This window comes from Polyodon spathula, chromosome 49 (assembly GCF_017654505.1).
Source record: "Polyodon spathula isolate WHYD16114869_AA chromosome 49, ASM1765450v1, whole genome shotgun sequence".
Classification (NCBI taxonomy): Eukaryota; Metazoa; Chordata; class Actinopteri; order Acipenseriformes; family Polyodontidae; genus Polyodon; species Polyodon spathula.
The window spans coordinates 2089233-2116575 of NC_054582.1; the positions used below are offsets into that span (position 1 = coordinate 2089233).

The 27343-nt window shown below is 39.3% G+C and overlaps 1 protein-coding gene and 1 long non-coding RNA gene across 3 annotated transcripts; one reads left to right on the forward strand and one right to left on the reverse strand.

The window, feature by feature from the left end:
- The first annotated feature begins 17043 nt into the window (after positions 1-17043).
- Positions 17044-18195, forward strand: LOC121306721 (putative uncharacterized protein BRD3OS). Its single transcript, XM_041238612.1, has one exon. It carries the CDS (start codon positions 17781-17783, stop codon positions 18033-18035), a length of 255 nt encoding a protein of 84 aa, XP_041094546.1. The 5' UTR covers positions 17044-17780; the 3' UTR covers positions 18036-18195.
- A 2023-nt stretch (positions 18196-20218) lies between these two features.
- LOC121306684 lies at positions 20219-27337 on the reverse strand. 2 transcript variants are annotated; one of them, XR_005948240.1, is made up of 3 exons: positions 27178-27337; positions 26664-26792; positions 20219-24207 (listed from the first exon to the last, which is right to left on the reverse strand). It is a non-coding gene; the product is annotated as an uncharacterized LOC121306684 (long non-coding RNA). The 2 variants fall into 2 exon arrangements; XR_005948239.1 differs by lacking the exon at positions 26664-26792.
- Between the last annotated feature and the right edge of the window lie 6 nt (positions 27338-27343).

Here is a 27343-nt window from a genome sequence, read left to right on the forward strand (position 1 = left end):
ATTATTGTAACCTATTAAAAGAACCGTTTTCTAAATGCACACATATTTAAAGCACGCTGTCTGGAAAAGTTGGAAAGGAGTAGTTTGGTTAATCTAACCGTTACGTCACCCTGAAAACTGTCACCTTCATCTTCTTACTATCCACTGGTGCCTGAATTCTTGTACTTTATTTTTTATTCCCGGTAAAAGATAGATTTAAAAGTTAAAACTGCTGCCTTCTTGTACGTTATCACATCGTGTCCATCCTTTCCACAGGGTGTTTGGCATAGTTATCTCCAAGGATCTGGCTCTCCTGTACCCTTTTGGTAGTGATGAATTAACATCTTGTCCTTATAGGAACATTTCCAGTGCTTTGAAAACACATTGGTTGCCAACATGGGATGACCATCTCTGATTATCTGAATAGACTATTGAAATCCAATACACACAAAGTGGGTTGCAATTAACATTAGCAGTATGTGTGACCCAGCTACCATCTTAAGATCAACAAACAAGTCCTCAGTTAATGCTGCAAAGAATGCTTAGGAGTTAATATTTCCACAGTTTACCTGTGAATAACATACCACACTGGTTATGCAATACTGTGTGAGTATTTTATAGGACAAAACTGCTGAAACTACAATGGAGACACTGTTCAAATGATAAACTAGGGTCTCTCCACACTACCCTGCCCTGGACAGCACACCCTCAATGGGCCGAGTTGTTTAGTCTGCTCGCCCATCAGTTTCTGGCAAGTCTCTGATACAAAGAAACCCCCTTCGTTGTTTCTGGCCTTGGGATCCCTGAAGCCCTCGACGCAGCACAGAGCTGAAAACAAACCAAGATAATTTCTCACAACAACAGCCTATCAGCAAACATGAAAGTGTAAATCTCACAAGCCCGACACTTTATCATCTGGGTAGGGGGTGTAAGAAAAGCATACGAGCCTCAGCGTGTCCACAGTGGTCAGCTGTGAAATCTGGAAGGAATACTGAGAACACAAAGGCTGACAGATAAACAGCAACGAAAGTTGTTTGAATGAGGTAAGCAACTGAGTCCGAAATACACTTAGGGCTAAAAAAAAATAACACTGCTTCCTTAACAGCCTCTGTGCTTCATTTATCTATTTGCTAATGTTGAAAAAGGCAACCTCCAGAATTGGTTTATTAAATTCAAACTGTAGTTTGTCTCGAATTGATATGCAACGAGATTCTTGGTTTTCCCCATGGATAAATCACCATTTAAAAATTGGCAGAAGAAATGACCTCAGTATTTAACAAATATCATCTCCCTGGGTAAATATGAGATAAGTTAGCTTTGTCTCCATCAAAATATTATGGTCAAGAAACCAAGTTACCTTTGGATTCTTGTATATAGCAGTGATTGGTTATCTTATCATTGTAGTTGTTTATCTCTGTACCTCATTGTTTGGGCAAAGGTGAAAGCCAATAGAACATTTTACACAATAAGCAGCAACAATTGCCAGTACACATATTGCCACTCATTGCCATTTCCATGAGTTATGCACAGCTTGGAGGGAAATTTATAAAATGCCAATGCGAGAATGGAAGCCCACTTGCTATCTGCTTATGTCTTCAAAAGCCCTCTACAGTTTTCACTCTTTCGTTTTCTCTCTTTGAAACTGTCATCGAACTGGGATTTGCATACCCAGCACTTGACACAAAGTAATATGCACTTGTTGCCAGTACTTCTTGTAGAATTACTTCACATATTGAAAAGGATTATCATTTGTTTTTTCATATTGAATTTGCAAACATGTACAGTAGATTTTTTTCTTTAAATGAGTGTTTCATATGGTTTTTATATCAATAATAGACATGTCCAATCTGTAGATATTTCCTTCAATAAAATATCATGTGAATTTTTCCTTCCTGCGATATAATGTAAGAGTTATTATATACAGCAAACATCTCCCCTTTCTCCATCTCTCAGCACTCTTCAATCACAACAGCAACGTCACTACCATACTCCCTATCTCAACTGCCACAAAACTGAACACATCCTATTTGTTTTTTAGGAAGCAGCAACCAGGATTTCAACCACTGAGGAAGAACATCAGGAGCAGCACACTTCAAAATTCCATCAGATGATGTTCTAAGGCGGTAGGAATTAAGATGATTTGGCAAGAGTCTCCACGCTTACAGCAAGTGCATTTTATTCATGTAATTGTTTAGCTGTTTCAGTTTGCCCCCCTCCCCCTGAACTTTCACTCCTTGTCCCAGATGTTTTGCTCTGTCTGGGACCAGGATTACGCAACTTTGCTTTGTCTTGCTTTGCTGCGAAGGAAATAGGCTTTATATCTTCGGCTGGGCTGAAGAATTCAGCAGTGCAGAAGGGTTTTTAAATCAGAAGCCTTCCTTAGCAAAACCAGCTCCCATGCAATGTTTCAGTGGCCACCTGCATGAGATTTACACATTGCAACACCCTACATTCACGTTGATGGTGCCAATATAAAAGTTATATGCATGCAAGCTGAGGTCTGCTATGTGTCACTGATCTATTACAGGGCACCCTAAAATGATAAAACTCTGTATTAGAGTACACAGGGGTTTATGAGACTCACGGAAACAGTATTTAGATATGCCATGGTTCTGATTATTTAAATGAATGCCCTATGACTGTATGTGACATAGTAACAATTCCAATATCCATTTCAATTGCAACTTCAGAGCACAGCATTCATCATCAGATACACTACAAATTAGGTTTGAAATGAACAGCCAGCTCGCTGTCAGGGGCAGGTATTTCTGTAGAATTGAAGGAAAGATTAAGCTCTGCACCAACCCTGAGACACGCACGGATACCCAGTTTCTTAAAACCACTAAAAGCAGCTGCCCATCAATCTATTTTTACAGCACATTTAGTATCCATGGCCTATTTCTTCCACTTTATTCCTTGTCCCCAGGCAGAACTCATTAAAAACACAAATATCTACCAGTGACACCCAAGAGACATTAGCAGTAGCAAGCTCATCACATAGCTAGTCACCAGCAGTGATGGTGATTCAAGGTAGAAGAAAACAAGTAGACAAACGTTTCTGATTTAGTTTTGTGGATGTCAGTTATCTTGAAATGTCTGTCTAAGTGATGTCGTTCACTGTAATTTGACCAAAAAGGGGGACCCCCTCTCCTTTACAAAGTAGAACTTAAACCTTTAGCAAATGTTTGTTGTCCCCCCCCCCCACCCGCCCCCGATTTCTGTTTCAGATTTACGTAATTAAAACCATATTGTTACTGTACACCTTACTTCATTGCTTAGAATAAAAATACCAAAACTGTATTTTAAAAACTCTTCCAATTAGCTGTGAAAGAAGGCCAACTATATTAGATTAACGATAACATCTCACTGGAGATTGTTTGCATTGGCGCAAGCCGTTTGACGCATCACTGTATGCAAGGATGAATTACAGTTATAAGACTAAATTAGCCAATGCTGTATTGTGTTTGTTTTGTTATGACAGGTCTGGTCATGCTTAATTGGTTTTGCTGTGATGAAACTGAACTGCCAAATCACTAATCAGGGGATTTCTCAACTTCGTACTGGCACGATAGATAATTAAAATCATTAGCCCCTGCTGTATCCAATGGAACAAGAAACATCAGTATTCAGTACATTACAAACCACGCTCTCTCATTGACTGAACTTACTCTGCTGTAACACAGGGGGTACAAAATCTTTAGTGGTTTTAATTAACGGTATTTGCATGTCCTACATAGCTAATGGAGCTGATATTGAAATACAATGTTCTAGTACACTAACTCCAGCTCAGGTAAGTGGAAACAGGTACAGTAACATGAGCACTGTAAACTTAAGATGGAATGACTTCACTGTCATCACTAGGGGTGAAACGTGTTTTATTACACAATAAAAAGATAACAGTTAGAGGTAAGCAAGGTCAGTGGGCAGACTCAGCCAAGGAGCTCTACAGCAGAGGTCAGGCAGCCCTGCAGGTGACAGCTGGTCAGCAGGGTCTGCTCTGGAGCAGTGTGGAGACACAGAACTCTGTATCCCGCAGAAGCACCACAGCCAATGAAACATTGTTTGTTGGAACCCCAGAGCCAATGCAACATTGTTTGTTGAAACTCCAATGAAGAACTGCAACTTCACAGAGCCAGGATGCAAACCTGCCCTGCCTGCATTGCTCACTTTGTTTCTTTACTGGGGCGATAACTGAACTCTAGCCTACCAGAGCTTGAAATTACCTGGAAAAAAAAGAGAATTTTCCAGGATTCGTTGATCCGTCCCTGAATGATAATTAAGTCTGATTTAATGTTAGTATGAATACATAAGCATCAAATCTTATTAAATGCATGACCTGCATCATATTGACTTAATTGAAATCGATCTTTACAAAAATAAAATACATGTCAGGCTACAGCATAATATAAATGTCTGTACAACTCTCTTTTCATAGCTGCATCGCCTTTCATTATATTCTCTCTCTCCGACATTGGCCACTTCTGAACCAATCTTTGAGTCGTGCAGGCCTGGCTATTGTAGACAGCTTCACAATGCCTTTCAGGTAGCCTCAATTCTTCTGCTTACATTCTGCTAAATAATCAATCATGTCAGTCAACAAGAACTCCAGCTAATTCACAATGCTGTTTAATCAATGCACTTTTCTCATGCCATGTTATTCCTGATAATAGTTTAATTTACTGCATTTGTTTGATTAAAGAAAAAGAAGGGAGTGTGGTCAAGTGGTTAAAGTCCAAGGCTTGTAACCAGAAGGTTACTGGTTCAAATCCCACCTCTGCCTCTGACTGACTCATGGTGTGACCCTGAGCAAGTCACTTAACCTCCTTGTGCGCCATACTGCAGATGAGATGCTATTGTAAGTGACTCTGCATATAATGCACAGTTCACAGCCCACCTCTGTAAAGCGCTCTGTGATGGTGGTCTGCTATGAAAGGTGCTATATAAAGATATTATTATTATTATCATCATCAAATTGTTTGAGAGAGGCATATAGCACACAAACCCTTCTCCATTTGAACTGGGATCTGATGGACTCCAAGCCCTCACTCGCAACCCTATCAAATGGAGAGGCACATTGAAACAGGTTGGGGACCGGATACTGGACCTGGGTTCAACACTCCAACACAAAAAAAGTAGATTTATTTTATTTTTTGTGCTCATCAATTCTGACCCAAAGTTATTTCATACAAATCTGTTGCACAAAGTTTTCAATTTTGCCGTAATCCTTTACAAGACAGATCACAGTAGTAGTGTACCACAAAAGATACAGTAAAACAACAACTTCTATAGAAGTGTTGAGAGATTTAGAGATCTACCTTGCATTCATTCAAAACCAACGACGGAATGCTCCTGTCCCAAACTGCCCCACATTGCTGTGCAGATGAGGAGCTTGATCTAGACAGGAATTCTCAGAATTCAGCGGTTTCGGTCGCTGGTTCGAGTCGATCATGGCCAGGTGTTCCCAGTGGGTGGCGCAGAATTGGCCAAGCGCTGCCCAAGCGGGGAGGGTTCAGGTTGGCAGGGTAATCCACGGTTCATTTTTTTTTGTCCTTGCCATTAAAAAGTCTGCAGGGCAGACTGTAACATTAGACAAACCTTTGCAACTAAAAGAAAACACTGACATTACCTCAGAGCCACGCTCTGAAACATACTCATTTCAAGCCTTGTGTTTGTTAATAAAAAGACTTGCAGCCCAGAACAATCTAACATAAGATTGTATTTTAAAATGTCACTTCTGATGGTGTCATACAGTACTCCGCTTATTACCACCACCATCCAATCACCCTGTCCCCCTGGCCAAAATGACTTGCATTATTGCCACTGAAATTGTTTGTAAGCAGCTCTTTCAGATGCAGCAGACCATTACAAAAAAGTACACTGAGGACTTTGAGAAAGACTAATAGACAAACCACTATTGAGTGTCTGTTATCAAGAACAAAAGGCATTGAGAAAAAATTTAGTTGAAACGTCTGTCACTGAACATTTTAATAGAGTACAGTTTATCATTATAGACTCTTCTGAACCCAGGAGATGGGGGTATTAACCCAGATACTACAGGAAATTGACAAGGTGCAGCACTAGAAGGGAACTGACTGGGTAGCAAAGCTACAAATTGGAGTACTATCAGGTGACTGCAATGGGAAAGCATGGGAAGATAATGCCAGGGCTAGTAGTTGTTACAGCAGTTGAAACAGCAGGAAGTCAATGAGTAATTTCAGAGGGAATCAAGGCAAGCCTGTGAGAAACTGTAAAGGGACAGCAGGAGCCAGCTACAGCACTGTACACTGTATATAGGTCTAGAAAATCGCTTGGCCACATTGCCCTGGAAACCCATGCCATTGCAATAACCAACTTGAGGATTACAATAACTAGCTACAAGGGTTCTGTAGCAAATGCCTGTGGCGTTATTGTATTAACTCCCCCTGCAATAGGACTGTAATAGAGACATACTGTAAGTGCTGTAAACTACACAAAAGGGTTGATCCTTCAGTACAGTGTTGAACACACTCCTAGTGGATATAACGATGCTGGAGGGCCAATCACATTATCACAAAGCAAAATGACAGTGCAGTTAAATATGGATCGCTTATTGATCGTCGTGGCTTTTATTTTGCAAGCCTCAATTAAATGTTCATTGATCGATTATCAGTGCATGCTTTCAGTTGGATTTGAAGGCTTTGGTGAACAGTTTGCACATGTTTGCTTCCTGCTTTTAAATAAGAAAGGGCTCTCAATGCATTGACTGTTACCGGTCCAATATTGGATCAGGGAATTGCTTGCTGCGAGTCTGCTCTATATCCTAATTGCACTCCCTGACTGACACATGTCCTGAACTGTATATACTGGCTGCATACATTGCTTTACAATCAGTTTAATAAGATTACAGGTTAGAATCACTTGTCCTCCAGCTCTGACTGTAATGGGATGCACAAACTGAAGGATGGATTATCTCTTCATGTCAATAATATCATATTCTGTGTATTTGCCCCTATGGCTCTAGTCTTTGTCAACAGATGCCACAACTCACCAAAAAGGTTAGTATAAGGCCAACAGCTTAGCCCAGTGACACAGCAGAAAATCCAGACATCAAATGGCACAGATACATTTCTAGTTAACAAAACTAGATGGCATGGGTTATTTGTACATTTAACTTAGTATCTGACAATGAGCTCCACATTTTCTCATTCAATATTACAGCACACTACAAGAGATCACCATAAACAAGGATATCCAATGAAAGAATTTTTAAAATGTGTGTTTGCTGAATAATAAAAGAGACAAAGGAAAACTGGAAAAGAAACACATAAGCAAAATGTTACAGTTTAAAACACACAGAATGGTTTATACGTGCCTCCTAAGCCCCTTTCACACTGGCACGCTCTACCTGGTGCGGAATCTACCCGGGTCAAGACCCAGTGTCATGCAGGTCGGCTACATGATTTCACACTGCTTTTTATAAAGCAGGGTTGACCTGGGTACAAGTACACAATGCGCGTATCAATGCCCAGAAGCAGCCTGTTACAGACGCTTCCACCCAAGCTTCTCTGGATTGAACCGTTGGTCCAAACGTTGATTAAAGTAAATGTTTCTTCATCCCTGCTGCAATCTGGCTCATGGTGTGTCTCAAGCAACAAAAATATAGCTAAACACGATAAACAGAAACGTTCCTTGCGGAAGCGAAACCTTCACGCAGACGTGGATGTTTGTTATTTCATCGGCTTATGAACAGCCGTCATGCATTTTGTCTCGTTAAACCCGGGTCAAAGTACGTCGACCCACATCCTGACGTGGGTCGCTGGGAGCCGGGTCAACCCGGGTACTATCCAGGTACGTGGTTTCACACTACGCGGGATTGTGACCCGGGTAGCCAGAACACAGGTCGGGACCAGGATAGGAGTGCCAGTGTGAAAGGGGCTATAGTTTCTATAACTGACTGATATCACCTTTAAATCCCAGCAGAGACTAAAAATCCCCCTCACACAGAGAAGCTCCACCGCAGCGCTTTAAACTTCACAGTTTTAAAAAAAGTCACCAGGATGTGTGACAAACATAAAACGACACAAAGTAAATCTAAACAACAATGAAAAACACATTAGTTAAGCCAACACTGCCATGTCACACCCATAACAACCTCTGCAAGGTGTTAGCTGTAAAAACAGACTGGTGATTAAGGAAGATAAAAAAAAAGCAACTTCAGGGAGTGAGGCAGTAGTAAGTGCTGGCATAGAAATACAACAGGAACTGTCATTATTCTGGAATGCAGTCATAACCGAGCAGTACAGACAAAGCTTACTGACTCCCAGTGTGTCCACAGCGCATGAGCCACAGGATTCTCAAAACCTGACTAGCTAGGCACTGTTAAACACATGCTTTCAGACTGGGATTCAGCTGTTGGGACAACATGGTTGTGCTTTGACACCAAATCACTTGACACTCAAGAAGATGTTTTTAACAGCCTGGCTTGTCCCCTTTCCTAAAGCTGTGAACACCGTTAACATAGAGCTCGCTCCATCTCTCAAAATGCATATGCACATATTCATCAGGCAAAAGTGTGGTGTGGGTTCCCTTTACTTCCCCAGTGCACATTTTGCATCACTGAATTGAATTATTTTTTCTCTGTGAGTCAATTCACATTTTCAGTGACCTAAAAATATTTCAGAATTGACCTTGTTTTATTTGGGGCCAGATAATACACTGAAGCTTAATCAGATTCTACGAAGATGACCATCTAAGTGTGTGTGTGTAACCAGAAGAGATAGGGAGAGAGAAAGGGGATGCATGACCTAGTGAAATCTACAATGTATCTGTACAAGTGAGGGAATAAATAAATTAGACTGGCCTTTCCCAAGTGGAAAGAAATCTTATTTGTAACCACCCCGAGACACATTACTGGCTGGATATATTTTGTCAAGAGGACCCTTTTAATGGTTTAATGGTTTTATTTTTGAATGTCAGAAACAGTAATAGCATTTTCAAAAGACATTCAAATTAAAGCTTTAAAAGGATAAGTTTTAAAAGATATGTGAATAATGTTTAAGGACAGTAAAGATAAGAAAATGTAGCCACTGTAGTTAAATGTGCTTGACGATTGTATTATAATATCTAATTGAAAAAGTGTGAGTGTTTGAGGCTAATTAACCCTTATTAACCCAGTCTCATCCTTTCCAGGAAATACTGCACTGTACACAGACACAGTACTGTACATGTTTTACTCCACGTTGCCCCCTACTGGATGTAGAGGCTAATAAATGTTAGAAGCAAATTCACAGTTCAGTAACAACACAAATGTATTTCTCACCATGTGCAAGTTAATGTGCAGTTCTGGTTCTTTGTATATAATTTAAATGCATTCGTTGGAACACGTGTTCAGTGCCCAGATTAGGGCAGTCAATACTTCTACAATAATGCCTATTACATACAGCCATTAACCGCCCCGGGTTTCGCTCTACTGCTCAAGCTTACCTGTGACATCTGTGGCCTGAAATTGATTTCTTTAAGGTCAACCGATCCAGGTGAGAGATTATGGAGCATCTGGCACAGGAGGACACCGTCCCTAAGAGTCTGGGCCAGGTCAAAAACAGCGGCAGAGGGCCACACTACCCTGTGGTTCGGTGGCAGCACTTTGCAATCGATCAGCCATCGACCACACTGTCTCCATTCCTCCATCCTGACGGGAAAAAAAGACAGGGAAGAAGCGACACTTCCACCAAAACAAGGTCCTACAAGTCGTAGCAGACACGCACTGTGTGGTACACCAGCGTGGATCTCCAAGTACGTTAAAAAAAAAAAAATGTTCAACGCATATAAACCTTTTTACAGTTCAGCTGCCGGTTTCCTTTATAAAATGGCACATTGAAAGTTTGTCCATTGGTTTTGTTTTAATATTCCCTGGGGGTGGGGGACTTATCTTCTCTTAGTGTGACAACTCTGCTCCACTATTAAAAACCAAAAGTCGCTTTGGCGTTGAAGTTGAAGTGCCTATGCATTTTAGAACTGTAATTCCCAGTTTGCTTAATAAACAAAGTTCCTTTATGCGTGATCCATGTGCAGTCAGTAGCCCAGTATATGCTGTGCTCACACGAGTCTTCTCCCCAATCTCTTCTTTACTTGTTAATACACATACAGAAATAAATGTATTTAGTAACATTTAGCTACGGAGTGCGGGCTAGTTCACTGACCTTTCTCGGTGTGCACATTCACGTAGCTTATCATATCTCTATCGTTTCTGTTTCTAAACACCTTCCAGTTCGTATTTGTGTTCTTGAGCTGGGAAGGAAAAAAAAACTTACAAAGCTGCTACAAAGAGACTTTTGTTTTGTTGCTTTCCCGTCAAAGGGATACACTGGCTTTTAACCAAAAATGTTCCAGTTTCCTTTCAAAACGTGTATTTTCAACTAATGTCACAGCAGCGGAGTGCAGGCATCCGTGTTCATTTCACCCGTTCACTTTTCTTTCCTTCGGGTCCCAGGCAGACAGCTCCTGCTTACGGTCAGAGACTTTCATGTAGATCCACTTTGAAATTCGTATTCCTTCACGAACGTTGAAAATATTTCAGAAACTACCAAAGTCTCATCTGTTCTCTGTCTCTACAGAAACATGTAGTCTGTACTGTGCAGCGCTCCAAACCCACCGCGCAAGAAGAAAGGAGAATGAAACTGCCAACAATGTAACCCTCTTCTTCTTCCAGTCCCGACTAAGAGCAACACTGTTACTAAAATTATTCAAAACAATGTGTATCCAATTCAAAGCCGCTGTTCTGAGCTGGATTATTTTCTTTCCTTTTCCCCCTTGTTTGGCTCAAGCACTACGCTCTTGGCTCAATCGCAGCCCTGCAAGAACGCGTGCACGCGCGTGTTGGAGGGGAGGAGAGGAGGGAGCGCGCTCACGTCAGGGAGCGACTTGAGTTTTTTTGGAGAGGGGTTGCGCTGTGATGACAGAGAACAGGGGGTCTAGTCTAGTGCATTGATTTACCCACACATATTGACGAACGTAGCCTTAAAGTTGGGAGTACAAACGGTGATGCCACCAGAGTTAACTGGACGTGCCGGGAGTGCTCTCGGGAGCGCGCAGCTCCACCTACTTGCTTCAGGGAGAGACCCCTAAGGGTGAATAACGTGCAATGAATTAGTGAGTGAGGCTCACATATAACTTGAAAATATGCATGTTTTAAACTTAAACTGTTTCTTTTGACAAAGAAGTCTTCTACTTTCTTCAGTGAACGAAAAAAAACCCGTATGTATCATAATAGTACCTAATTTGCAGTAATATATTATACAGATGCAGTCTAGCTAACCTCAGAGTGACTATACCAGTTTTGTGATTTCTTATTACCAATACAACATCTACTTTCAGTAAGAAACTCCAAAAAGACTGGTGCCAGCATTTTAACATCAAGACTGAAGAAAGAGAAACATTTATATTGCATTATGCTTAGCTTTACAGAAAGGGAAATGGGTATTTTTTTTTCTTTCTTCAGATTGTCCAGTTAGTAGCAACTGTGTTAGTAAACATCCCACTGGCATAACATCTGCCAAAATAATCTGCTATATTAATATAACAATGCAGCCTTTGCATATTAGTCAAAACTCATTGTTTTCTGGTTAGCCATGTCTTTCATTATGCTTTTCCAATATGGCTTGTGTTATGCTTTGACAATATACTACAGTAAACTTTAATAAGGAAGCATGCATGCCACCTATCATTATTATTATTGTTAACACTCTGGATCGAGGGACTTCCTTTCTGCTTTATTTTAAAAGGATAATTGGGCATCATTAAACCTTCTACAGCATACATCTCTGTGAACTTCCTTTAGCAGTTAAGAGCTGTGATGTTGCTCAAAGAGAGATCTTAATTGCAGTGCTGGTAAATCGTGAAGTGTCATTAGTTTTCTGCAGTTTGTGGGGGGAGACAGCACTTCATTGTTTGTAAGCGTTTGCTTTCCAAACAAAACCAGGAAACCAATCACGTGTAATGCTACATTCAAATGGGTTTTCAGTTTCAGCTACAAGGACGATGCTAATGAAACTGTCGTTTTAAAAACATAATGAAATGTGTGATATGGTGCTTCAGAACTGCCAGATTGTATTGGTTGCTATTACTGCCATGTCATAAGCAATCATTGTGGTGCAATTATAACAATGTCTCATAACATTATAGCAGTCTATGTACTTCCACTACTCCACAATGCAGGACCTCTCTCAGGTGGTGTTCTTTTACAGACTGATCTATATGCATACAAAATGCTAACTGGATAAAACTTCATGGCAATATTCTCCTATGGATACCCTTGAAGTCCTATAGAGAATGGACTTTATTTCCACAAGTCAAATTCTTATCTGATCTGAGTAGAGAAGGGTTGTCCTATGGGCTTCACATCAATTCTATATCATTCACACATGACTATGTTATCCATCATATTGTGAGGCTAATCAATGAGCTGCCGCCTTCTGCCTGTCACAACATGACAGGGTACACATCAAAAAAGAATAGGAGATTTCTTACATCTAGTGATGTACACCCCCCTACTCTACATTAGAAAGCCCATCCATATGAAAGCGGGTCTCTGAATAGAATACAATGAACAGTTTATTAATTCTATTGTTTACTTTTGCACAATCTAGAGACAGCAAACTACCAGCAATGTTAGAAACACGAATTTGTAAACACAGCAACGAAACCAGGATCTTTAAGTGCATCACAGAAGCCGGGACTAGAGGACACAGTTGGAAAATAAGTGGAGATAGAATCAGAAAAGAGTGGTGATACTTCTTCACACAGAGTGGTGAGTGTGTGAAATGGGCTACCTAGTCACCAGTGATGAAGTGGATGTTTTGGTTTGCCAGGCCGGGCAGTGGCATGCAAGGCACTGAGGGTGTGCAGAGATGCCCAGGAGATTAGGTGCATGTCAGCTGTTGTGGTCGTGCAGGAATTGTGCAATAAAAATTAATCAGATGAGATTCTGCCCATGATTAAATGCGTCAGTTTTGCTTTATATAATAAACTGGAATATGGCTTGGCTTTAACCTTTGTTATAGCCAGGATGTGCTTGTCTTTAAATACAAAATTATACCATGATTTACACTTACCGTATGTACATGTAAGATAAATGTGTGACTCATGGACAGGTTCCTGTATCACTGGAGGATAATAAATTGTGCGTTACCATCCATTAAAGTTTATATGGATTTTTTCTACCTTCATTCAGCATTGACAGTTTGAAACATAGCCATACAGCAGTACATTTTTTGTTTGTTGTCTGCATCTGCCTAAAGTAGATGTAGTGTTCCTCAATTAACATCAGATTCAAATTTAAAGTAGCCTTTTCAATAACATCTTAAAATATGATCAAAAGTAGCCATGTGCATAATTTATGTTAGACCAACGAAAACATCCAAACTGTAAAATAACAAAGGTTAAAAGAACTTGTTCCCTGCATTTACCCTTACAAATAAAGGTTTCTTCAGTGTAATCAGATTGTTGCAGTGGTAATACATCCCATTACATTGCCTTTGTAGTGCCAATTCTTTGTCATTGAAGAGCATTTGATATTAGTACTGTAGTTTATTAAAACATAAAGGAAAGGTACAATGCAGAAACATATTTAAAAATAGATATGTTGCATCACCCTATAGAGTTAACTAATTTTGCTTCATAAAGTCGAATGAAACCTGTTGAATAATGTTACGTTCACATACTGAAAGACATACCACTTTGTAGTTTTCCACATATGTAAAGAAAAATTAAAAAATGTGACATTTCAAAAAGTAAAATGAAATTCTGTGCTTGATTATCTTTCTCGTACATTTTCCTGGTTAGAGGCCGTTATTTGTTTAATATTCCAGTCTTCAGCTCCATTGTGAAATATTATTTTTACAGTCTAACAGGAGAAATATAAGCTGAAATGCCTCTGTTTCAATAAAGTCATGAAAAAATTAAAGTCCTAATTTTTCAGTTATATGAGGTAACAGGCCCACTGGAGCAGAGCGATCATTTGCACTACCCTCGCTTCTTCATTTAGAGAAAGCACTGAAATGAAATGAGTGCTGCTGACTTTATAGCACATCCTTTATTACTCATGATATAAAAGCCTTGACCGAGACCATTTAATCAAACAAAGAAATGCAGAAAATGAAGATGCAGTGATATAACTAAATATCCTCACAAGAAACTGCCATGACGCCAAACTACAAAAAGCATCCCTATATTTCACTGTGACTCCACATGATGTCAAAGAACCCTATGAAGTAATGTTATATTTAACACCTAATACAGCATGCAGTTTGAGAATATACAGGAGCCATCGTACCACAGGAATAATGCAATACTGAGGGAAAAGTGCTGACAAGTTTATTCAACTGCTGCACACATGCTTTGCATAAGAACCAATTGAGAATATGCAGAAGGCCTATATGAAAAGCTAATTGTTCAACGTAATACTGTTAGACATTACCAGCAAACATTGCTTTGCTGTTTCTATGACTGATGTTACTGTATACAAACTGCAGCTAAGTCAGCACAGGACAACTGTTTAAATACATTCTTAAAGCCACAGTGTCTTATTCTACACTAGTATATAATTCCTGTGTCTGTTAACCACATCCTTCCATACTTGAGCCTTCTATGTCCAACACTATTAGGTAACTCACCCCAACTTTACATTTACCAAAAGCATAGGAGTAAACAGCAAGAAGTTTTATCCTCTTTGCATCAGCAAACAAGAATTCTGCTACTAAACTGTGCAGAGGAAAAAAAGCAGTATGATAAGCTTCTGAGACAGTGGTTCCCAGCCCCGGTTCTGGGAATCCCCTGCGTCTGCTGGTTTTCATTCCAACTGAGCTCTCAATTACTTCAGACCCTTAATTAAACTGATAGTTTGTTTAATTAGACCTTTTTAATTGTTTTCAGCTCTTAAACAGTTGCAGAGTTCAAGTTACTTATAAAATATTACAGCTAACTTGAAACCTGCAACTGTTTAAGAGCTGAAAACAATTAAAAAGGTCTAATTTAGCCAATTATCAGTTCAATTAAGGGGCGAGTTAAGTAATTGAGAGCTCAGTTGGAATGAAAACCAGCAGGCACAGGTCCCCCAGGACCAGGGCTGGGAAGCACTTTTCTAAGGCACTACTAACAAATGTTCAGTGGCTTTTGGATTTGAAACATGCTGAGATTGTACTCTTTTACTCATACATGCTTTGATTTCATATCATGGCATGATTTTCTGTATAATATCGTGTGCAAGTGCGCCATCTAGTGGTGATATAAAATACTTACAAAAAATATGAGCTTTCTTTATACCACAGTACAGTAATTTGATTATGAATGATTGATTGGTATTGGGTGAAAACAGTCATTATTTACAAAAAAAAAAAAAAGCCCTTTTAAAGTTTACATATAGGTCAAAATTAAGTATTAAGTAAACCAGATCAATTATATTTACGATTTATTATATTCTTTGCATGTATTGAACCTTGAACCAAACTTTTACAGCAGGTTAATTTTGCATCACTTACAACAGGTGAACATAGTACAGCATTATTCACAGATAAAAAGTGGGACTAAAACTGATTTCTCATTGTGTAACATTATGGTTACAGAAACCTTTGGAACAATTACAATACCAGTGCATGCATTCTCCTGTTACTGTTGGCATTACCATTGTGTGCGTCTATCATGTAGTCTAATAAGGGTGCATACTCCAATTATTGTTTCATGTATTGCAGTCGAAGTACTACATATATTACAAGAATTATTCTCTAAACAATATCAGCATGCAGTTTTAGTTGGCTGGATTGAAAGTATTGAGTTGTATTGCTATTTGTATTATTAACTTACAGGTCTCATCTGTGCCTGGATAATGCATGTTTGTTTTTCATGTGGAACAGATACACCTCCTACATTCCAGGTTTCTTTCAAAGGATTCCCTTCTTTAGTTCAATAAACAGTGGCATCCACAATGGGGTAATGCTTATTCTAAACCACTTCAACTAGTATTGTATCTGTCACTCAGTCTGACGCTCCTAAATGTTTTCACAGGGAAATACTTTAGTCTGGGTTGTTTTAATGATTTATAATGCAATAAAACCCAGCGTGTATTGGTTACGGGATCTGAAAACCTGTGGAATTTGATTATCCTTTATTATGGGTCACTCCAGTTTCAAGGAAAAGTACATACTCCTAATTGGGCAAGACTTTATTGTCTGGATCATAGCATTAAAACTCATTTTAAATGCAAAAAAGCATAATCATTGAGTGGAAACACAGAATTGAAAACACGCTTTTAATAATTTGCTCAGTGTTTTACAGTGAACTGCAATATAAATAGATGCATAGCAAAGTGCAGTAAGTCACAGATTTGAAGCCTCAGCACCCCTGTAACATCCTTTGTCTTCTGCAAAAGATGCAGTGGGATATTGAATTCGTAAGAGCATACTGGACCTTGAGTTAACAACCCATCCCAACATACACATCTGCATTCATAAAGCAGCCCTGAACGTTTCTGTTGGTAACTGCGAAAATAATGGATGGGCTTATAAGGGAAGTAGGATTATTAAGGAGAAGCACCATTAAAGCCACTGCTGTTTTCATGCCCTGAGGTTAGCAGAAACTAACTGGCAACTCACTGTATGGGGTTGGGTTAGTGTGTTGTCAGAACCATGTGCAATACATAAGGTGGTAATACTTTATTTGCAGCTGACTGTACTGCATTCATAACACCATCATAAAGTTAGCATTAAACAGTCCATAAATAGTGTTGTTAACTAACATGCAGAATGCACACTTACCGTGTTGGGAGAATTATATATTATTTATTTATCCATCCAAATGTGTATATCATCTACTTCGCTCGCCTATGCATGTTTACAAAGTGGTTTGTTGTAGTGTATTTTCACTATAAACTCAACCGCCAGTTGTAATAAAATTACCCTTTTCCGTTTCGTCACCTCCCTTTCGCTGCAATATGCACGTCAACTCTTGAAAGATTTTCTGCGAGTTCTGTTGTTTGACTGTTAGGATTCAGCCGTAGTAGGAACCGTTAAGTATTTGGCCATGTTTCATAGGGACTCCTGTCAACGGTAGGACAACACTGTTGCTAGTGGCAGCAGCCGCGAATTACAGGGTGTCGATGCAGTTCAGTTAAAGTTGTGGTGTTAAATTAAACAGTAGGTTCTTAATGAAAACTTCAACATTGGATATTGGAAACACGGACCAAACTTCCTTCAAACGTGGAGTTAATGGACTTGTCGCTTTGCTTGGGAAATAATATTCATTTAAAAAGGCTTCACATTTTATTGAGAAGACCATGCAGAGTAGTTTTGTCAGGTAGAACGAGGCTGCACAGTATGGTAAACACACCCAGCGAACTAATACCAGTGCGTTAGCGAATGCTAGAGTGCATTTTTGCGTACTAACAACATAACCAAGGCATTGACTCGCTTTGATTCAACATCCTGTGCGGCGCAGGCGATGCCAAGGTCGTGAGAGAAAAGTGCGTGTTGTCAAGCATGCGTCTTAATCTGGGAATATCACAAGAATGTTCTGTTGAAGAAGATTAGCCTGCTGTTCGAAGATATTCGGATTACGAGGAGTTACTGTAACTTTGTCATATGGGCTACAGTAAAGAATACTTGTCTAGCATTTCAACCACAGTCATGGAACACAAAGGACAAAGAGTGCAAGATCACTGCGCTTCACATAGCTTGCGCTAAGATTCAGTTCCTACTCTGTTTATATTTTGGTACCTTGAATTGAGACTTGCAGTAAAGGACAGCATATAAACCCTGTGATTCATTCCGTGAACAATGAGTGGTCGCGTCCCATTAGCAGAGAAGGCTCTTTCAGAGGGTTTCGCCAGACTCCGCTACCGGGACACTTCGCTGCTTATTTGGCAGCAGCAGCAACAAGATCTGGAGAAGTCTCCCCCGAGCAGCTACCTGAGCCGCAGTCAGAGTGCCTGGTACACCCAGTTCGGAAACCAGGCTATCCTAGTGAGGGACAAAACTAAACTGGGGAGCCCCAGGGACACAGGGCAGTCTAGGATTTGCTCAGTAATGTAAAAAAAAAAAAAAAAAAAAAAAAAAAGTGCAAGGAGGAACGACGTTTTGGAATACAAAATAATCTTTAGAATTACTGTGCTCTACTGGGGATGGAAGTAAGACTCCTATATTTTAATAGCAGTTTCACCCATTCCAGTTTTTTTTTTTTTCACCAGCTTGGTTAGCCACAGTGCATAGTTGACAAGCTCAGGTGTGTCTTATTAAACATAGCAAAACCAGGATTGGATCAAACTGCTATGCAATGGGAGCCTTATCCCCATCCCTGGCTGTGCTGTGTTTCCAAAGTCCTGACCCTTGTGGTGTATACTGGGCCATTACTGTATATTATATTCTCACCAGCAATGAGACAGAAAACATATAAAACCAGGACTTTTGAAACACCCTTTACAGTATGACATACAACATGTCTGGGTTCATTTGTATAAGCTGTTTTCAGATATGAACTACATGAACAAATGGTTTACATGTATATCCTTATATAATGAATATCCTGCTTGATGATAAATGGGGGTTTAAGCAAACTGGGCAGCGTCTGCTTTCTGATAGAATGCACAAAAGGCACACAGGAATTACATGTTGTGCAAAATTGAACATGACAGTGTGATTTAGTACCTTTAAAATGAGAACCATACAGAAAATGAAGTTAGTCCATAAACCCAGGGCTCAATGCAGCAGGCTAATTCAATAGACTTTCACGTCTGGAGCCCTTGGTTTGAATCTGACTCGGCTCACATCAGTTTGGTGGTCTCAACCTCGTCCCCAGTGATTGATACAATATTCCGCCACACAATTGAGAATAATGGGTAGTTTCTGCTTGCGAGATGCAGAATGGCAAGGGGTTTTCAGGTCAGAGCTCATAGCACCTGACTGAAGCTTGTGCCATTGAACCCCTCCTTTCGTATTAATTAAATTCACAAAGGCATGTATAGCCTACTGACTTTCTAACCACCCTGTATTTATATTGTTTAGACAATCAAAATGAAATAAGACATGCACTCTACCATAAGAGTATTGGATCACACGTTCAATTTGTTGGACGTAGCAGTGTGTTTCATCTTATCATTGAATGGCTGCCTGTATGTAAAGCTCATTTGCAGCATTATCGGTGGTTTCTTTTACTAGAGATTTTTATGCTGTACTAAAATAAAGTTTAATGCCAGTGGGATGCAACACATGTATCAAAGTATTATTGCAGCCCACCTGTAACTGTGATTCAGCCAGACTTCAGAATGTGCATGAGATGTAATTGAATTGAAAATGTGTACTACTGGTACTTAGTGTTCAAGTGGAGGGCATTTGAACTTTAGCTGCTTGCACAGACCATGACTAGCACTTATTTTAGACTACCCTTTTGAGCTTCTGAATTACTTCATACAGGCCCTCCTTTATATGTACAAAAACAAGCAAATGATAAAAAATGTTTTAATCAGTTTGAAAAATGAAGCATATGTGTGTTCAGGTATCCTTTTAAATATGTTGTTTTAGATTTTTTTCTCATGTTGTAGAAGTATAAAATCAAACTAGAGGAACAGGCAACCAATCCTGCTCACTGCTCAAGATTTTACCACCTTTGCTGGAAGTGTGCTGACTTCTGCTTAAATAAATGTATTTTCAGTTTATGGTACAGTTGGTATTTTGTGAGGTTCAGAATAAGGCTAGGTGTTCTAATGTGACTTGATTTGCCTGGTTTCACACTGGGGACCTGCGGCTTTTTCAATGTGTAAATGGACACCTCTGCCATAGGGCTGTTCCTGCTGACCAAACTGAACTCAATCATTCAGTGATTCCATAAAATAAATATTGCTAAGAATCCCCCCCTCCCCAGGTAGACCATCTTGGTGAACACATAGTGTAATGTGGAAAGTTTTCTGTGGGCTGTGTATGAACTAGGTAAATATACGTATAAGTATGCACATTGTAACAGATCAAAAGCATGTACAAATAATGATCAAAAGTGGCATTTATACCTTTAATGGTTATTGTGTACAAGTTTATCTAAAAGATTATTAAGTTAGTTGCTGACTGAAACATTGAGATAGTTTTGTGAATATGTGGATTAATTTATAATACAAAATGTAAATGCATTTAAAAAAAATCTTGCTTCAGCGCTACTATAGAAGCACTCAAGAGGAGTGCTTAGGAGAGAATGGGTGCAACTTTCACATGTTTCTGAACACAACAGATTTTTCTTTTAGTTTTTTGATGTTTATTTATGAAAACGAAACAAGCCCCATATGAGATACAGGGACCCTTGTTAGCAGTTACATCAAATATTAGCTTCTAATTCACCCTCCCTTCCGTCCTCCCTTTTTGGCTCAGAGGCCAGTGTTGCAATAAACAAGCCTAAAACTACTTACAATGAATCCCCGTCCACCCCTCCCTCCCCCCACTGACTGACATTTACAGGAAGATACTATAAACAGCTCCAAAAAAAGGTATAAGAAAGAATTACAATAAATCTGCATGCACATCATACATTAAAAGTAAACTTTGTTTTAAAATATAAAAACTATTATATCTTGGTCAGGGCCTAAAAAACAAACAAAGTGGCGAATATATATATTTTTATATAATTTTTTTTCTTTCAACTAGTGACATCAGTCGCTAAAAGGAAACCCAGAAGATATTATATTGTGAACGGTACACAGAGGAATTACTCTGTAGAATTTGAGTCGGGACTTGCATGACTTGCTGCTGATCTGGACATTGAACAGAAGCAAATTCTTCAAAGTCTTCCCTTTTTTTGTTTGTTTTTTTTAGCACAGTGGATATCGGCTGTGTCTGCATTTAATGCAAAACGTTAATGCTTTAAAACTATCTAATGTTACATTAAATAGAATATTAAAACACAATCCAGTCTGTTTAAAACACAGGGGGGTGGGAAACAGCTATTGCTCATATGACATGTGTGTGTATAAACACACACACACACACGCAAAGGGATAGACCGATACATTTTGAAATCAATATTTTTTTTGGGATCACTATTGGTGCAACATTGTCAAACATACTTGATTTGGTGGAAAAATTTGTCAACAGTTTAGTCTTCGCGGTGGGAGGTTTAGACAGTGAATCAAGGATTGTCAGTCTATCGAAACTTCTTGTATTTGGTAATTAGCAGTCTACCAAGTTCTTACTGTCCAGCTCCATGAGAAACACAGCAACAAGAACCCTCCCAGACCATTAATCACACACACAGCATAACTCTAATAATGCAATCTCTGCATTCCCCTTTAATCTGGCTGTGTATCAGTATTGTTTTTTGTTAAACCAGATGCACAAGCATTACCAGTCTTGGTTTTTCCCTAAATCATTCTGGGGTGATGTGGGTACATTCATTACTGATTCCCAGCCTGCCAGCCATCTGTCTCCCCTGCTAAACAGAAACAGGCTCCTGCTCCTCCTCCCACAATGCTGCAGCTCCTGTTTCTGCCAGCTGGGGTCACTGTAGAGCAAAACAAGAATCTGCAGCGGGTGACCAGGAAGACTCTACCTCAAACAAACAATACTAGTCCTATCTACTGATAAAGCAACATTATACAGCATATTACAAGATTTATTTAAAAAATGTTAAAAACAGTGAAGTGTAACCGTTACAGAACAGGGACCCCGGGAGCTCCAAACTTTCTTTTTTTTTTTTTTTTAAAAAGGTTTTTTTTTTTTTTTTTATATAAAAAGGAAGAAAGTAGTCAATTTTAGGCTACAAGTTCATAATATTCTATATCCTAAAATTCAAGAATGAGACGGCTGTTGGGGAAACAGAACTGTCCAATACCCACAGTATTAACAGAGTTTACAGAAGCCAGGGTGGATATTTTCAGCAATTATTATTTTTTGTGTGGCTGGCCAGGAGTTACAGGGCTAAAATAGCTCAATACTGTCAATAATGTCTACCATAACAGAATATCATTATGCTGTATAAATCCAGGAATTTAAAAAATATAGCCTCATCCAGAGGTCATTACTACAAACCCTATCACGCTTCAGTTTGCACCTTCACATTTACATCTTGAGATGTTGATCTCCACCAAAAAGTGCCAGCACTGCTGCAAAACTGAAGCAACTGTGCCACATGCTGGCATGAACTAAAACACCACCTGCACAGGTTCCAGTTCCTACCAGTCAAGGCTGAAAGATGCAAGCTAACAAAGAAAACCCCAAAACCTGGCAATGCAACAATGCAGGGTGGCCTCTGCATCATCATTTAGCAAGTGAATTAGTAATATCTCAAACTCCTACAAACAACTTCAAAAGCTTAAAAATAACTATGACACAAAACCTTAAATTTTTAAAGTTTGTTTAACGAAGACCCACGACAACATAACTGAATTTACTTGAATGGCCAGTTGAGAATCAATAAGGTCATCTCCTGTTAAAGGGCAAGCAACTTTGCAAGTTGCTTAAAAAAAAAGACAGGTATACATTTTGAAAGTTTCTTCATGACAAAATGTTATATCTGAAAGTCCATGCTTAAAGCACCACATCATTTACAACTGAATTAGGTTGACTTTTACAATAAGAGGGCACTACACCATGTTAGAAGCTTTAGTATCTTGAACCTTTCATTATAACAAAGACATGGTTTCCATCAGCAATCCAGTGCAAAAGCTAAAAACACTTCCACACAGCAAAACATTCACTCCATAATAGCATTACTACCCTCTCCATGGGCCTTCAGCTGCTTTCTGTTCAGTACATGTGATTCCTCACAACTTGTCAACACATAGTGCCTCTGCCCTGGGTATGCATTTAAAGCCTCAAAACAATGGTGGATACAGCTACAGGCCAAGATCTCTTAAACCATAAAAGCACAATGGCCAATGTAATGGACAGCCACACAAGCCACAAATTTGATTGTACCATGAGTGGACCTTCACAAGCTGCAGATTCAGCTTTAAGACATCCTTAAAACAAAGGGGTTACATATACAAGGTGGATACTTCTATATGCTCAAGGATCAAATAAAACTAAATCCAACATTTTAAAAAAAAGAGCTAGTTTAATTTTTTATCATCAAATTGCAACCAGTTCTCTGAAGGAATGTATTTTAATGACGTGCGTGTTCAGATTAGAGTAACTCCATTCCTAATAAAAACACAGCTCTGGGAGTCAGATGCAGGCTTGTCCCCACACCCTATCTGAAGTCCCGGACAAAGCACCAGCACAGGTATACAGCCATGTAATACGGAACCTGCAAGATTTGTTTGAGTTGTTTTCTTTTTAGCGGACATTTCAGATAGATGCCTACTTAACAATGGAGGTTGACAAGAAACAAACACCTTTCATGTTCTCATGCACCTATTCTAAAACCATTTACCCAAAATGTCAAATAAATAAGGCCGACATAATTACATGCAAAGGCAGGGGTAAACGTTACTGGAATGTGATGACTGTGCACAGGTCAAACTCTTTGCTAGACTGTGCATGTACATATTTAGGAGTAAAACAAACCAAAAAAAACCTTAATTTTTTTTTTTTTTTTTTTTAAAAGATAGAATCCCAGCACACTGTGCAATGTTAAAAATTGAATTATAACTTGGCAAAAATGTTTGCTTGATTTTAAACTTAAAAAAAAAAAAATTACAAACGCTGCACAATGTATTTATTTTTAAAATAAATATCACAACAGCTGGGACTTGTAAAATCAGACTTTTCTCCCCTCTGAATTGTTCGTTCATTTTGCTCTAATCTAGAATTCCACTCAGGCAAACAAAAAGGCCGCCTCATCCTCACCCCCAACCCAATTGGGGCATGTTGCCAAGCATTAACATAGTAACTGCCTTTGCACTTTATTACGCTTGCTTACACTTTGTGTTTTTTTTTTTGTTTTGTTTTTTGTTTTTAAATAGTCTTTATAAAAATGTTAAATGTTCTGAATGTGTAACTTTCTTTTATTTAAAAAAAAAAAAAAAAATCTAAAGTCTCCAGAGGGAAGACTTCTGACTGCACACAACGTTTTCTGTATTTAAAAAAATTAAACCACAAAAAAAAAAAACCACAAATAAAAAAAAGTTCCAGGTTTTTTTGTTTTTTTTGAGTGAGCTTGTTTTTTAATCCGAGTCGCTGCTGTCAGAGCTTGATCCACTAGAACTACTGCTCCCAGAATCTGAAGAGCTGCTGCTTCCACTTAGCCTTGAAGGGCCGCCTGCTGGACCAGAGCCTGCCTTCTCTGCTGTGAAACAGAACAGAACAGCACATTAAACCACCGCCGCCTTCCAAGAGAGACACACAACACCTTATTCATGGAACACATCCACACCTTGAAGTGTTTCAAGCTAACAGATCTTGCTGCTTGTGCATTTTCATTCGTTATATACAGCTAGGGCCAAAAGTTTTGCATCCTAAAAATTCTAGAACCGAGACAAAAAAAAAAAAATACAAATAATTTAGATTTTATTTAACATCATGTAAATCAAACTACACAATTATGTGGCAAGTGTCTGCTGGAAGTCATAATAGTAGTACAGAATTTCATGTCAGATTTCGAAACATCACTTTTTTTTAAATTAGTCAGTTTTTCGTTAAGTATATGGAAAACTGCAAAGCGGTATGTAATTCTAATATGTTAATGTAATTCATTATTTAGAAGATTTTATTTTACTTTATGAAGCAAAATTAGACAATTCTAAAACCGGGTGATGCAAAACCTTCTGGCCATAGCTGTAGGTCTCAGATGTCCAGTACACACCAATATTCATTTGAGCACAAGGTTACTATCTGCTACACAATATGCTTTCAGAGAAGTGTTGCACTTCTTTGGACAATTGCGTCTCCAGCGCCTCCTTTCTCTGTCGTTATCCAACCAGCTGCTGTCCCCTTTTGAATGACATGCTTTCAAGCCAGTAATATGCCTGGACCCAGAAGACACTGCAGAGGCGAAATGACCCAGGAAGTGCATTTAAGGCATGGAAACTGAGGCCTTTCTTTAACCTCTTTTAGTACCAGATATTCTTTAAAATGAAAACGTGTGTTTTCAAAACCGCACATTTCAGACCTATATAGTGAATCAAAGTGCAGAGCAATTAAGATTTATGGATATATTTGTCATTGAAAAAGGTACTTCAGTTTCACTTTTAGTATTCAACAGCTTGTGAATGTATTCCTTTGTTGCGTGTAAGGTTTGGTAAGGCAACAGCCACAAGAAAAAGGTCAAGATCGATATACATTTATCAAAAAAATAAAATAAATCTTGTTTAAATGATTCACATTTTTAGTTACTTACCATTGCTTGCTTGTGCTGTCTTATTGTAGTCAGGTTTTAAATAAACCCATTTCTAGTACACATTTACAGTTCTGTAGCAATAACCAGTTTACATATCGATTTGGCAAAAATCAATAAGTCATCAAGGCTACTTCATCAGGTAATGTGCACCTTTTTACTCAGAATCTAGAAAACTGTGCAATTATAAGCAAATATTTAGCAAAATCATCATCATCTACACTGACAGTTGCTACAGAACCTGGATACACAAATCAAACACTGTTTTATTACATGGAACAAAACAGACAGAGACAGCACAAGGAAGTGACAATATAATTACTGTAGCTTATATAACACAAAGACATGATGTTCTGTAGCTCTTTAACTTGATTCTCCATTAGGAGGAGCCCTGTGTAGCATTGTCTAGAGTGCCACCTTGTGATGGTGCTGCAAGAGTTTCTTGATTCGTAACAGTCAGTGTTGCAAATATTTTGTTTCTTATAAAGCTACTGTACTGTTTTCTCTGCACTGGGTTGTGGTGTTTGTTGGTGCACATTTTAAAACACAACCTGCACAAAGCTTCACAGCATGGACAGGAATAGAGGGTGTTTGCTATAAATGTGTCCCTCCTATATCCGTGCTGTGGATGGCCTGTAGTCCCCATCGCTGGGGACAAACAAACAAACAAACAAACATGCAAACACACACACACACGAAAGAAAAAAAAAAAAAAAAAAAAAAAATGAAATGACTTGAAACAAACACAGAAAGGTCCCGTCTTCGATTACGAATTTTCCCTCAGGCACGTCTGATTGTGTTTTATGTTGCCTCCACACTCTTAAACCTGCCACAGACACTGCTACTATGTGTGCTCCGCCACGGCAAACGACTGTTACACAAGCTCTCGAAAAACGAGGTTACAACGACGACACCAACAAGTCACAACGTCTCTCCTTTGAAATCACAAGCCCAAACCAGCTGTCTGCAGTTGCATTACAGCAATAAACCTCAAGCAGGCTTTACTGGCTGAATTATCGGTTGTGTGCTGCTCCCTGCGGACATGAACAGGCACAGGGTCGAAAAAGGACGGACATCTAAAAACATGAGCAGCGTCTTGGGGAACAATTCCATTTAAGGCTCAAAAAAACCTAAACGACATGCTCTTCTGATTTCGGAGAGTGGAGCCACCAGAAGTTTAGAAGGGAACCTCTAACGTGAACAAAACTAAAAACTGATTCCAGACAGTTGGCCAAAAAAATATTAAATGGAAAAAACAACAAACAACAAAAATGTTGAACCCCTGGTTGTCTCTTGGATTCTTCTCTGCCTGCTATTTTTTTTTTTTTTGTTGTTGCTTTCTTTTTTGAAGTCCAGCCCAGCCAGCAGCCTGTACGACAAGCCGCTTGCTAACCCTGCAACACAGGTACCTTTTTTGGGCGGTTTCTTGTTGTTGTTCAGCTGTCCGCTCACGTCCTGCAGTCTCTTTTCTAACTCTTTCTTCTTTTCCTGAGCAAGCTCCTCCTTAGACTTCGCACTTTGTTTTTTCCCTGTGCCAGCTGCGGATGAAACACACAGCCGTGTACAGTAAGTACAGGGATCGATCTAAGATCGCACAGCTGTGTTAACAAAAAGCGCAGGCCAGGGACTCTTCTTTTTCTAACAGAGAAAAAAAAGGAAAATGCACCGCCAAGCAATGCACAGCTCATTCTAGAACCTCACTGTCTTGGACAATGGGCGCGGAGCTCACTCTAGAACAGCACATTCTTAGCCAAATAAAGCACACACTAAAGAAAAACAAAAACAACCAACAGACGTGCACAGGGGTAGGAGAGTAGCTCTAGAACACCACGGTTCATTCCGGAAGCAAACCGACTATCGCAGATAACAGCAGGGAAACTCCCCCCGAAGACGAGCTCTCCTTTCCGGGCGTCTCGTACTTACGTAAAGGTTTGCGCTGTTTTTTCTGTAAACAAGACTTGACATATCGCTCGAGTTCGCGCAGCGTGGAAGGTTTGAGCGTTTCGAAGTCGATCTCGATCTCGTCTGGGTTGGAGTCTCTGAGCGAAGGCTCTCTGGATTGGATGATGTGAACCACACGGCCCAGCTT